The 13,633-nt window shown below is 46.6% G+C and overlaps 1 protein-coding gene across 1 annotated transcript; it reads left to right on the forward strand.

Moving 5' to 3' along the window:
• The first annotated feature begins 1,318 nt into the window (after positions 1-1,318).
• On the forward strand, positions 1,319-4,232 carry LOC143218194 (uncharacterized). The gene is made up of 3 exons (XM_076443238.1): positions 1,319-1,775; positions 1,915-2,300; positions 4,014-4,232. Exons 1-3 carry the CDS (start codon positions 1,319-1,321, stop codon positions 4,230-4,232), a joined length of 1,062 nt encoding a protein of 353 aa, XP_076299353.1.
• Positions 4,233-13,633: the final 9,401 nt, after the last annotated feature.

Raw genomic sequence — 13,633 nt, forward strand, 5'->3', positions numbered from 1 at the left:
TCCGGTTCAGTGTCTAGTCACTCGTATTGTGCTAATCGATTCTCCAGTTTATTAGTACCCGGACAACTAGTGACCGTCGAAACATATAGATACTCTGCCGATTGCTCGGAGAAGTATGCTGTATGCCAACACGTACTAAAGCGTCTTTTTACTACGCAACACCAAGAGAGTGTCTTCTTCTGCGCTGTTAAGCGTGCCAGATTCCACCCCGGTTCTAGAATAGTAAATCAACACTGTACAAAATCACGTTTGCCATAAAACGAGTAAACCCCGACAGATGGCGACCGTCGTAGCATGCATGTACTCTGCCGATTTCTCGGAGAACTACACGTATGACGACACGTACAAAAACTCCTTTTGCTAGGCTTCACCTAAAGAGTGTCTTCTTCGGCGCTTTTCAGCGAGCCAGATTCCACTCCGGTTCTAGAATCGCAAATAAGAGTCGTACTAAATCTTTCTGTCGTTCATTTATGATTTTAAATATAATCACACGACTCTATCCATCGAAACTTCCTATTAGATTGCCGTCTTCTCGTACGTTACATTTACACTTGACTCTACACCGATACGATCGTTACACACGTTAATAGATGTTAATCTCGGCTGTGCCACAGTACGGTTTGTACTTGTGACTCCTCGGTTTGAGGCGCGTACAAGACGAAGGCAATCTAGGCGGTTTGACTAGAAATGCGAAGTCGGTTTGACTTCTCGAACAAGTAACGGTTTTCGCCGGATCTATTAGAGTCGCGTGTTATTGGACCCTCTTCGAGACGTAGAGTAACGAATTTGCTTCGCGCATCGACCTCCTTCGATCTGTATCGAGTGGGGATCGGTGCGCGCGCATCCTAATTAGCAGGGATGATCTGCGTTCCTTTAATTTGACAAAGACGACGGATCCTGTCGCGACTCGCCGTGGTAGCGACAGCTGATAGCGAAAGCTCAACTTCTGCATTTGTCGTTGTGGTGGAGTGGCCCCAAATTCCTCCGGCACACTGAGCACTTTGCTGCAACGCAACCGGACAACCATGACCAGCTTCCAGAAGAAAGGGGACCAACAGTTGCAGCTGTCAACAAATCGGAAAAGAATGTCGAGGACAATGACATCTTGATGAGATTCTCGTCATATACAAAGCTGCTACGGGTCACCGCATGGTGTCGACGGTGGCTCAGAAGGCGACACAACACTTCACCAGCTACAACCAGCACCAACATTTCCAGCGATGGTCAGTCCTCAGCTCTGTCAGCAGCAGAAATCGATGAGGCTGAGAAAACCTGGATCCAGCTAGTCCAGAAAACCTATTTCAAGGAAGAAATGAGAATGTTAGCTGCGGGAACAAGCATACAGTCACGGAGCATTCTCTCACCTCTGTCAGCTGTAATTGGTAGCGATAATTTGCAACGAGTCGGAGGTCGCCTGAGCAAGGCCCATCTAAATCCTGATGAAGCACACCCTATCATCCTGCCTCCTGATTCCCTCTTTACAGAACTTTACACTGTTCACAGCCATCCCAAGACATTGCATGGAGGAGTGCAAGCCACGCTAGGAGCCATACGTCAAAGGTTCTGGATTCCAAAGGGGCGGTCAAGGGTCAAAGCAGCGATCCGCAGATGCGTCACTTGTCTGAGATGGCGGTCAATTGCCAGAGCACCGAGTCACTCCGGCTCGACCATTCCATTCGACCGGAGTGGACTACGCAGGTCCAATCTGGTTGCGGACATCACCAGGGCGTGGTCACAAGGCAACCAAGGCCTTCTTCGCCGTCTTCATTTGTATGGTAACCAAGACCGTATATCTTGAAGTGGGGTCCAGCTATTCTTCCGAGGCATTCCTGGCTGCATTCCGGCGGTTCATCTCGCGGCGTGGTCACTGCGCCCACTTGTACAGTGACTGTGGGACGAATTTCCTGGGAGCAGATCGGGAGTTGCGCCGCCTGTTCACCGCCAGCTGCCTCGAAAACAGAAACATCAGTGATGAGATGGGCAACCTCCGTACACAGTGTCACTTCAACCCACCAGCTGTGCCTCACTTCGGTGGTTTGTGGGAGGCTGCAGTCAAGTCGACCAAACACCACCCTCGGCGAACAGTACGGGAGGCTCGCCTCACGTATGAGGAGATGTCGACTCTCCTCACTCAAATCGAGGCCTGCCTTAATTCAAGGCCACTAGCTGCTCTTTCTGATGATCCGTCAGACTTAACAGCATTAACTCCAGGGCATTTCCTTGGAGGCACCGCCTTGAATGCACTTCCGGAACCGTCACTGGTGGATGAGGAAGTCAACCGGCTCACACGATGGCGGCTGGTAACCCATATGAGAGATCAATTTTGGTTGAGATGGCAACGAGAGTACTTGCATGGACTCACCACTCGATCAAAGTGGCGCCGAGATGCACAGAGGACGAAGTTTACTGGAACTTTTACTTCCCAGTCTTTTAATAGAAAAATTACCGATGGTTTCGGTGACCTCAGTCTCGCGTAATAAATTCTTGACTGCATCGATGTCCGAAGTAGCGCCTGTCTCAGTCAGATTAAACAAAATTATATTATGCGATCTTCTGTTTCTTTCCACCAGCTCCTCTATTATGTCCTCTTCAGAGCAGATCGATTCCAGATTAGAAACTCTTTTATTTAAATCTATTAAAGAGTTGTTTAGTAAATCAAGATTTGATTGAAAATCCAACAGGTTATTTTCTAGATTGGAGAATTTAGCGCCTAGCTCCGTCCTCAGCTCATTTTCAAATTTGGAGAATTTAGCGTCAAGAAGTTGTTCGATTTGATTCAGAAGATCATCATTCGGTGACATGACAATGCCGTGAGCTGATGTTGTAGGTGAGGTAGTGGCATTGTTTGTCATATCATCTCCGCAATTTAACAGCTTTCCGTTATGAAAGGGATGCTGAGTTCGGTGAACACAGGCTGGATGAGACACAACGTCACAGGATGTGCATGTGCGGGCTTTGCCACTTGTATCCCACACCCCTTGCATAACGATCTTTTAGTTTGAGACATAACTCAGTCTGTGTTGGCAAGGAGAGAGAGACCCAATAAGGTGAGACACACTGCTTCCTTGTATGATGAGGAGATGTACGATGTCCGTGTGTACCAACACGTCGAAACCACTGCTGATAAACACAGCCGGAGATCGATCACACACCAAACTACTTCCAAGTCACTCGATTAAGATGCAGAAAAAGTACAATAAATCCACAATTTGATAACCAATTCACACTTCACTTATATGAATATGATCAGCGTACAGAGACGAATCGATCAATGTATAACACAGGCAACTAACCAAATTATTTTACCTCTGTGCGATGTGGTCAAGATTCGAATTGTGAATTTGCCGGTCGTTATGCCAACCGTTGAGCTCCGTTCGCTCTGCTCTTTTTCAAGCGTGTTTAGAGTCGCGTATCGATCACGCGTAACCGTAGCGCGAGGCTACGGTGTGTTTGTCAGCGCCCATCACCGGCAAATCTCCATGATTCGAATCTCGAACCGTCGTCTCCCTGGATCCTGCGATCGATCCGGAACCAATAGCGTACGACTGCGCCTGCCGTTTCGGAGAATATTTAAAGGCCCTCCCTTAGCCGAGCGACTCTCTTCAGCTCAGTTATTCGAGACCACCCGATTACTCATTTCGCATGTTCTAATTTCTGTATCTTTTGTTTGTTCGCGACAATCATTGCGCTTTATTTCTCGCAATCATAATTCGAAGTTTCTTTCGAGTCGCCATCGATCCTTATTCTTTCGCGTCGCGATCAGTGCGTCTGCCCGCGTCAAGATTTCCTACGAACGCGGTGAAGATCTCCGTCCGCGGCGACCCTCGTCAAGGTGTCGTATAAGATTTTGTCCGGCTCGAAGAACCAAAATGTTCGGCGTCGACCGACGGTCGGAGGCGCCTGACGCTGGATCCGCTCACAATTGAGCGAGCGAGAAAGGCAATGACAAGGATCATGATAATGAAGGAGAGAGATTGAATTTAGAGTGGATTTCACACTGCACTTTATTCAAGATTTTAGAATTTTATATAATGGCCGACGTGTGTATCGAGATTCGGGAATCTTGCGCTTGCGACATATCTGCCGTCGAATCGCGACGGAAATCTTGTACGACACCTCGACGAGGGTCGCCGCGGACGGAGATCTTCACCGCGTTCGTAGGAAATCTTGACGCGGGCAGACGCAGACGCTTGAAACAGAGCAGAGCGAACGGAGCTCGACGGTTGGCGTAACGACCGGCAAATTCACAATTCGAATCTTGAGCACGATGTATAAACAGGGAGCGACAGTTTGCACGTCCTGCTTTGAGATTTCAACCGCGATTTATGGCGCCAAAGGAAAGGACAACGACACAGAAGAAGAACAAGATTTGTTCATGGACGCGCTTGAAAATGAACAAGAACACCAGTGTGACAAGGCGGTAAAGGATACCTCACAAACCAGAGAATTGAGAAACCGTGAGGACATCCGGAAGCCTGATAGGCTCCAGGTCAACATAGCCGAAAACACACCTTTAACGTTCCGGGAAGCTGTGAACGGACCCGATGCAGCGAACTGGCGGAGGGCCATCAACGACGAGCTGAACTCGCACGAGACGAATCAGACGTGGGATATAATTCCAAAGAAACCAGTCATGAGACCGATCGACTCGAAAGGGTTTTTTCGGATTCTTCGAGATGAAGATGAAAAACCAATGCGATACAAAGCGAGGCTCTGTGCAAGAGGTTACATTTTCGCCGATCATTTGCTACGATTCTCTGCGAATCTTCCTAGCCCTGGTGACTCAACTCGACCTGGAACTTTTGAAGTTCGACGTGAAGACGGCTTTTCTTTATGGCGATTTGAAAGAGGAAGTATTAATGGAATTGTACCGGAAGGAGTTGTAACATCCTGGTTTCCTCCGGCATCGTCCTTTTCACGTCGGAGACCTCCTCTTCGACCTTATAGCTCGCCGATCCAGAGTTCGATGTTCAACGAGAGGAAAAATGTCGATGGGGAACTGGACGTGGCACGCGGGTTTCAAAATAACGACACAGGCGATTTCACTGACATGCTCGCTGCTGGCGAGTTCGCGAACGCGGCTTTCGGGTTTCGGTCTTCGCGAACGATCACTCGGTGATCGCGATTTTCTGGTACGGAGACGCGTAACTTTCTCGGACGCGTAGATCGTGGTCTTCAGGTACGGAGACGCGTACTTTCTCGGATGCGTCGCGAACGTGTTTCGAGACAGGGAAAACGGATAACTAGGACGGTAGGGAAATCCCTGCCCGAGTCAGGTCGGTCGGATATTCGACGTGGCGGTTCGCCATACGCCATAATCCTCTCGAGCGGTTCTACGGCGACGAGTGATGGTTCATCGTGCTCGTCGTTCGTTCTTGTCGACGGTACGCCTTAACAAGATCGCTGGTGGTGCACCTTGGCGAAAAGAGAGTGACGGTACGTCGTGCTCTGGTTTTGATACAGGAACGGGACGTTTTCGGGAAGGAAGGAGGGTTCCCTGCCTGAGTCGTGTCGGTCGGATTTCGACGTGGTGGTTCACCGTGCGTCCAAGTCCTCTCAGGCGGTTCTACGGCGACGAGTGATGGTTCATCATGCTCGTCGTTCGTTCTTGTGGACGGTACGCCTTGACGAGATGGCTAGTGGTACACCTTGGCCTTTCAGAGTGGCGGTACGCCTTACTCTACTTCGGTGGAACGTAGTTCGTCACCGGTGGAATGCTCCCATGGAACAGGAATACTGGTTAACAAAATGGCGGTACGTCGTATTTCGTTTGGTGGAACGTAGTTCGTCACCGGAAAGGATACTTACAGAGGATGTTAACAGGAACGATCCGATCTGAGTCGTGTCTCAGCTAAGAAGGCGCTCCTGCGGTTGCGTAGCAGCTTTTATAGCTGTTCAGTTGGTGGTTCGGGCGACGGTGCGGTGCTGAACTTCGCGAATGTTCTCTCGATGTTTCTCACGCGCGTGGGAAAAACTGTCGACTCGTTCCTATCGGTATTCGCTTCGTGGCGCGGTGGTCGCGCGGCGCGGGGTGCGTATCGGTAGTGCGCGACGGTTCGGTTCGGTTTAGTTCGGCTCGGTTCGGTTCTATTCGGCGCGCCTTGATACTCGGTTCTACTAGTAACAGGCCTGCCCGGTGCAGGTCTGTTACAGAGTTAACGAGGATTTCGAGAAGAATGCTTTCGTGTGTCGTCTTCGAAAATCATTGTACGGTCTGTAACCGTACCAGTTACATATCGAGTGAGAGCGAGAAAGACTATCGCGAATCCCCACCACAGCGAGCCGCGATAAGATCTGCGATCCTTGTCAAAGTAAAGGACCGCAGATCATTACCGCTAAGTAGGATGCGCGCGCATCGATCCCCACTTGGTACAGATCGAAGGAGGGCGATGCGCGAAGCAAATTCGTTACTCTACGTCTCGAAGAGGGTCTAATAACACGCGACTCTAATACATCCGGCGAAAACCGTTACTTGTTCGAGAAGTCAAACCGACTTCGCATTTCTAGTCAAACCGCCTAGATTGCCTTCGTCTTGTACGCGCCTCAAACCGAGGAGTCACATGTACAAACCGTACTGTGGCACAGCCGAGATTAACATCTATTAACGTGTGTAACGATCGTATCGGCGTAGAGTCAAGTGTCAAGGTAACGTACGAGAAGACGGCAATCTAATAGGAAGTTTCGATAGATAGAGTCGATTGATTATATTTAAAATCACAATTGAACGACAGAAAGATTTAGTACGACTCTTATTTGCGATTCTAGAACCGGAGTGGAATCAATTTCGCTGAAAAGCGCCGAAGAAGACACTCTTTAGGTTAAGCCTAGCAAAAGGAGTTTTGTGCGTGTCGGCATACGTGTACTTCTCCGAGAAATCGGCAGAGTACATGCATGCTACGACGGTCGTCGTCTGTCGGGGTTTACGCGCTTAAATGACAAAAGTGATTATGTACCGTGTTGATTTACTATTTTAGATCCGGAGTGGAATCAGGCTCGCTTAATAGAGCAGAAGAATTCACTCTTTTAGTGTTGCATAGTAAAGAGACGCTTTAGTACGTGTTGGCACACAGCATACTTCTCCGAGCAATCGGCAGAGTATCTGTATGTTTCGACGGTCACTAGTTGTCCGGGTACTAATAAACTGAAGAATCGATTAGCACAATACGAGTGACTAGACACTGAACCGGAGTACAGCCAGGCTCACCGCCTGGTGAAGGAAGGGTGTACTATTTTGGTGAGGCGAAGGTGACAAATATTGTGCGTGTGATCAGGGGCGATACCTCTCCGAGAAGTCGGCAGGGTACGTTCGTGTTATAACGGTCGAATATATCAGTCCACTAAGCTTTAACATGTAAATCCAGATCAATTACGATTGTTGAAACGAATCCAGACGCTACGTCTCGTGGGTATACTGGGTAGCGTGTTTTTACATTTGAAGTATCGCGTTTGGCGACCGTATTTGTAGTAGGAGTTTTCGGTTAATAATATATTGTAGGATTTAAATCGTAAATTGAATAATACGTTCGTAAACTCGAAATGTTTTAATACGAAATTTGAATTATAACAAATACAACTAATTAAAGTATCCCGTCTGAATCTCCGTCTGAGATCAAACACATCTTTTCGTTTTCGTACGTCGAACCGGAATGACAAAGAAATCGCATATAACAAATATGAATAACGAAAACGATAAACATAATAACAGATATCGAATCGTCGCGTCGTTACAGTTACTAACGTCGTGACATTCAACGGAATTCTGGCCGCTCAGAGATGGCATCTCCCTACAATATTATCTTACCTGTGTGCAAGTTTCTTTGATAATCGCGTTTAGCAAACGTATTTCTCAAAGTTTGTAGTAATAAACTTCGATTGGACTGTGAATCCCAATTTGATGTGTATCGCGTTTGGCGACCGTATTTGCAGTAGGAGTTTTCGGTAAAACATTTAATATCTTGTCTGTGTGCAAGATCCTTTTGATATTCGTGTTCGAAACCATATTCGTCACGGGGTCTACAAATTCTTATTATAAATTATATAGAGCGGTTGTTCTGAGAAATTTTGGTACTTCGGAGAAGTAGGGTTATTTAACAGTAATGATGTACAACGTTTTGTATATTGTCGGGACATGAAAATGTGAAGCATGCCAGCGTGTTGACGCCGAGAGCCAATAATCCGGACGGATTATCTCTGTATAGAAAAACATTGTATACAAAAGACTGGTACAATATACCCTACTTTTACCTCCTAACTGGTTCTCAACTTATTTATCAGATAATCCAAACCTCTCCGCTTCCAGTGCCTGCAGGCACGAACTAGTTATATCTTATCTTAGTCAATAATTATCATTATTTATTGATGAAGATAAGTTCTATTAAATTCAATCCATCATAATTTGGGAAGTAACTAAATACGGTTATAGGTCTAAAACAAGCGGCCAGGTGTTGGAATGAGAAATTCAAAAGTATGATAAAGACTCTGAATTTGGAGCTATGCGAGGCTGATAAATGTATTTTTCGCGGTGTATTGAGTGGTCACGAGGTAATAATCGCATTATTTGTTGACGACGGTCTGATAGCATCGAGTTCAGGAGAGGCTTCGAAGATTGTTCTGAATGCGATAAGCGAGTCCTTTGAGATAAAGGTCGGCGATTCATGTATGTTTGTAGGTGTGCAAATCATAAGAAATCGGAAGCAAAAAAGTATGTTTATTCACCAAAAATCCTACGCGAACCAAATTGTAAAGAGATTCGGTTGTGAAAATGTGAAGCCAGTTTCGATACCAGCTGATCCTAACACCGATATTAACCCCGGTAGATAGCGACGACACCGTGTTAGAGAATGTTGTAACGTCGTACCGACGTGTTGCGTTGGCTTTGCTCGAACGAGCAAATTCTCGCCGTATATACATATATGTATTTGTATGTATAGCCTTTTTGTTAAGATCTGAATGAGCTTAACAGGAAAATGCTATGGAAACGGTTAACAGGATGAGTGAAATGACTTGAGGAATGATTGAGGGCAAATGTGTAACGAACGAATTTGCATGGAAGTGAGAAAGAAGTGAAAATGAGTGAATGTTTGGATTCACAATAATTAACTTGTATATTATCACTTTAATTACCAAATTAACTAAAGTCACAAAAGGTACAAAGAGTGATTGAAATAAAGATCGCTATATACGGAAATTTGACAGAAGTCAGCTGCTTGATAGTAAGACAAAGAGTGCTTGATGGCGGTTGTCTCCGTCCTTTTTATTATCTCGATCCTTCTCGAAGTTCGTCACGCGTTGGTGATTCCGGTTTAGCGTTCGAGAACTTTCCAGAAGGATCGAGAGCGAATTCGGCGAATCACGAGAACGGGATCGTGCCCGCGCGAGCCTCGACGACAGGTGGTCATTGATGGCTGTTTGGAGGTACAGCGGCAGAGCCACGCGGTGGCCCCTTTGGCAATATGGCGCTCGAGCGCGCCAGTCTCAAACACTTTTCAAATAGTCAAACCGACAATCGCGTTTAAAATTGTATACGATGATATGTATATATATGTATCTTACGTGTATATATACAGGGTGTTTACCTACAAGTGGGAGAAAATTTAAGGGGTGGTTCTCGACGATGATATAAGACGAAAATGAAGAATAAAAAAATTGCGATTTCGGCTTCGTTATTTAGTTATTAACAATTAAAAACCGCCTAAAATGCTGCAACACTTCTAACAAAAGTATACGTTGCGTACGTCAGACAGGCGCGCGACAGTCTCGTATCAAGTGACAAACGCATGCATACCTTGGTTCTCATTTGGGGCCCCAGCGAGGTGAAAATGTTTAAAAAATCGGTGGACGACATTGAACCTACCTACTCGTTAAAATCCACAAGGGCATTTCTAATATCCGCCCTATGGAATTATCGAGTAGAAGGGGTCAATGCCCTTTCACTTTTATTCTTCTCACAAATATCCACATATCCTTATCCTGCACTATAATTGTTCATAACACCGTACTTAGTATACTGGAATAAACGCTCTAGCACTATTTACAATATCATACACACGCACTACGAGTTTACAGAGAGTACAAGTTTACTGAGGGGAATGAGGAGAATGTAAAGAACTGGTAATCCTTTAATGTTGAAACACTGCACTTTATTGAACTTGATCTACGTCACGAGAGACTCGCTCACAGACGAAACGGACATCTTGAGGTCGTGTGTGATTTCTGCGAACGGATATCTCCGACGCGTGCGAGAAGAATCGTCCGTAAAAGCTAGTATCCGTATGCACACTGATTCAAGACAGCTAATGTGGTCCATGCACACACATGAGATATTTCGCGGTCACAGACAGAATGAGAAAGAATCACGAAATTCGTGAAAACAGGATAGACAATGTATTGGTATAGCAACGCGCGATGTTTGGGCGGTAGTTTGCTGTAGATCTTCATTTGTTTTATCGATCTGGCATCGACCTCATCAGCTGTCTCGAATCAGTGTGCATACGGATGCTTGCTTGTACGGACGATTCTTCTCGCACGCGTCGGAGATATCCGTTCGCAGAAATCACACACGACCTCAAGATGTCCGTTTCGTCTGTGAGCGAGTCTCTCGTGACGTAGATCAAGTTCAATAAAGTGCAGTGCTTCAACATTAAAGGATTATCAGTTCTTTACATTCTCCTCATTCCCCTCAGTAAACTTGTACTCTCTGTAAACTCGTAGTGCGTGTGTATGATATTGTAAATAGTGCTAGAGCGTTTATTCCAGTATACTAAGTACGGTGTTATGAACAATTATAGTGCAGGATAAGGATTTGTGGATATTTGTGAGAAGAATAAAAGTGAAAGGGCATTGACCCCTTCTACTCGATAATTCCATAGGGCGGATATTAGAAATGCCCTTGTGGATTTTAACGAGTAGGTAGGTTCAATGTCGTCCACCGATTTTTTAAACATTTTCACCTCGCTGGGGCCCCAAATGAGAACCAAGGTATGCATGCGTTTGTCACTTGATACGAGACTGTCGCGCGCCTGTCTGACGTACGCAACGTATACTTTTGTTAGAAGTGTTGCAGCATTTTAGGCGGATTTTTAATTGTTAATAACTAAATAACGAAGCCGAAATCGCAATTTTTTTATTCTTCATTTTCGTCTTATATTATCGTCGAGAACCACCCCTTAAATTTTCTCCCACCTGTAGGTATACACCCTGTATATATAATCCCCGCGAGCGCGAACATAGGGAATCGGAAAAGACGCGATAGCCACCGGTACAAGCGAACGCCAGCATGGTAACCGCGAATACAGGTGTACGTACATTTCAACCGTCGTCCTGCTCGAACAACGAGAAGTATACATTCGGCGACAACATATTCGTCCGTACCTCATACGATCGAGACTAAGGACTTCACGGTTCACCGAACTCCTATGGTCCGCGCTCTCATTATAAATAAGGCAGAATCGCGCGAATCGCTCTCTTCCAGTTTCGGAAATCTAGTAGCTCAGTCTCTCTTGCGCCTTCGGAACTCTTACAGTTCGGTTCAGTTCAGTCTTTCTCGCGTCTTTGGATCTATTCCATTTCGGATCGCTTACGAAGCACAAGTCGTATTGCACCATACCATTTCGATTATACCCTTCTCACGTTTTCACATATATTATTCTGTCACATACATTGTTCGAGGTTGCTCGTACCGTTCTTACGTTTTCACATATATTATTCTGTTATATATATTTTGTTCGAGCTTGCTTGTACCATTCTTACTGTGACGGTTACTCGGTGCGTTGGAAGGTGTTGCCGCGTCAGTCGGCTGTCCAAGGTCGCGGAACCTCGAAGAGCCAAGGTGGACCTACGTTGCGGTTTACGGCCGGTAATAGCGCTTGCTCGGTGTAGCGGACGCTCGGTGTAGCGGAGGCGCTGTAGCTCGGCGTTAGTGGCGTAGTGGTGGAGGGGCGGATTCCCACTCGGCTTTCGCCACTGGGGCTGGATTGGTACCTGCTCGGCGTTACGCCACTGAGGTGGAGGGACTCCCGTCGGTGTTTCACCACTGGGGCCGGGTTGGTTCCTGCTCGGCGTTTCGCCACTGAGGTGGAGGAAATGGTCGGTCGGTCGTGGACGGAGGATCGGGAACCGATGACGACCCCGACTTGACGTTTGTCCGGGGTAGTGTTGTATAAAGCTCGAGTCTTCGAAGCTCCAGAGCTCAGTCTTAAAGACTTCTTCTAAATCTTCTTCTATAGAAACTTAGTCTTTAAGACTGAGCTCTGAAGCTTCGAAGACTCGAGCTTTATACAACACTAGTCCGGGGTATTTATCCGAGGACGCGTTCGTCTTTACTCGCGAGAAACCGGTTCGTCGCGGTGGCCCTCTCGCGGTCGCGGTCTCGCGGCCCGCTTGTAGGCGCGGAGTTCCGACGGTGCTGTATTGGTGGGGATAGTTTCGCGCCAGGAAGGATGTAACCGTCACATTACGTTTTCACTTATATTATTCTGTTATATATATTTTGTTCGAGCTTGCTCGTACCATTCTTACGTTTTCACATATACTATTGTGTTATATATATTTTGTTCGAGTTTGCTCGCAAGCCATTATCATATTCTGTTTTGCACGAGTTCTGCTCGCAGATTATTGTTGTACATTTATTTTGGTCATTATACCTTGTCTATCTAAATCTATTCTTCTCAGCTTTATTCAGCATTATCCTTGCTCCTCGATATCATCCATGCCCCGTCGCGCCGGTAGAAGCTATCAGTATCATCAAAAGTGCAGTTCCCAGTAACCGGTTGAAGTGATCGCGAGTGTGTGCGTGCGTGTGGTGCGTCGTCGGGTTGTTCGAATTCGATCGATTCCTCATATTCCTCAGATTCCCTATATTCGTTCCTCTAACCCTGAATTGGTGTTTCAATCGTATACGTCTGAGCCCAGAGGGTGCTCGGTACCGAGAGAACACCAATTCCCTTCGATCAAACTTCCAGTCACGAATCGAACAAACCCACGTGTTCGGACGAGTTGCACACACACTTATTTAGTGACACTTCGATCGCTGGGAACTGTCACTACCAACGCGTTGTGCGTTACTCCTACGCGGCGTTTACGACGGACGACGTCCGTTTCGGTTCGCATTCTCCTCCTCCCCCTTTTCTTCAACAACAGACAATCCGGTATCGGGTCCCTGATCAGACGCGGACGTACGCGCCGCGTGGATCGGAGATCGTCAAAAATTTAATTACTCGGTTACGTCCCAGCCCACCCCCTTCGTTCTGTCGGGCTATCTCCGACCTGGGACGTAACAATGTACCTTTCCGTGAAGCAGTGGGTAAGTTTTTAAATAAACACAACGATAGTCATTGGCAAGCGGTTAAGGGAATTATAAAGTATTTGTCAGGGACGTTAGACTACGGCATTTTGTACGAGAGGAATGACAATGAAATGAACTTGGTTGGATTTTCTGACTCGGATTTTGCGGGTGATCCTGAGACGAGACGCTCGACTTCTGGTTTTGCGTTTTGCCTGGCGAACGGCGTTGTAACTTGGGACTCTCAGCGTCAGAGGCTTGTAACTCTCAGTACGACTGAGGCAGAGTATGTTGCGGCGGCCACGACAGCTAAAGAGGCCGTTTGGCTGCGAAAGTTGTTAAAAGATTTGGGGC

This window comes from Lasioglossum baleicum, chromosome 18 (assembly GCF_051020765.1).
Source record: "Lasioglossum baleicum chromosome 18, iyLasBale1, whole genome shotgun sequence".
Lineage (NCBI taxonomy): Eukaryota > Metazoa > Arthropoda > Insecta > Hymenoptera > Halictidae > Lasioglossum > Lasioglossum baleicum.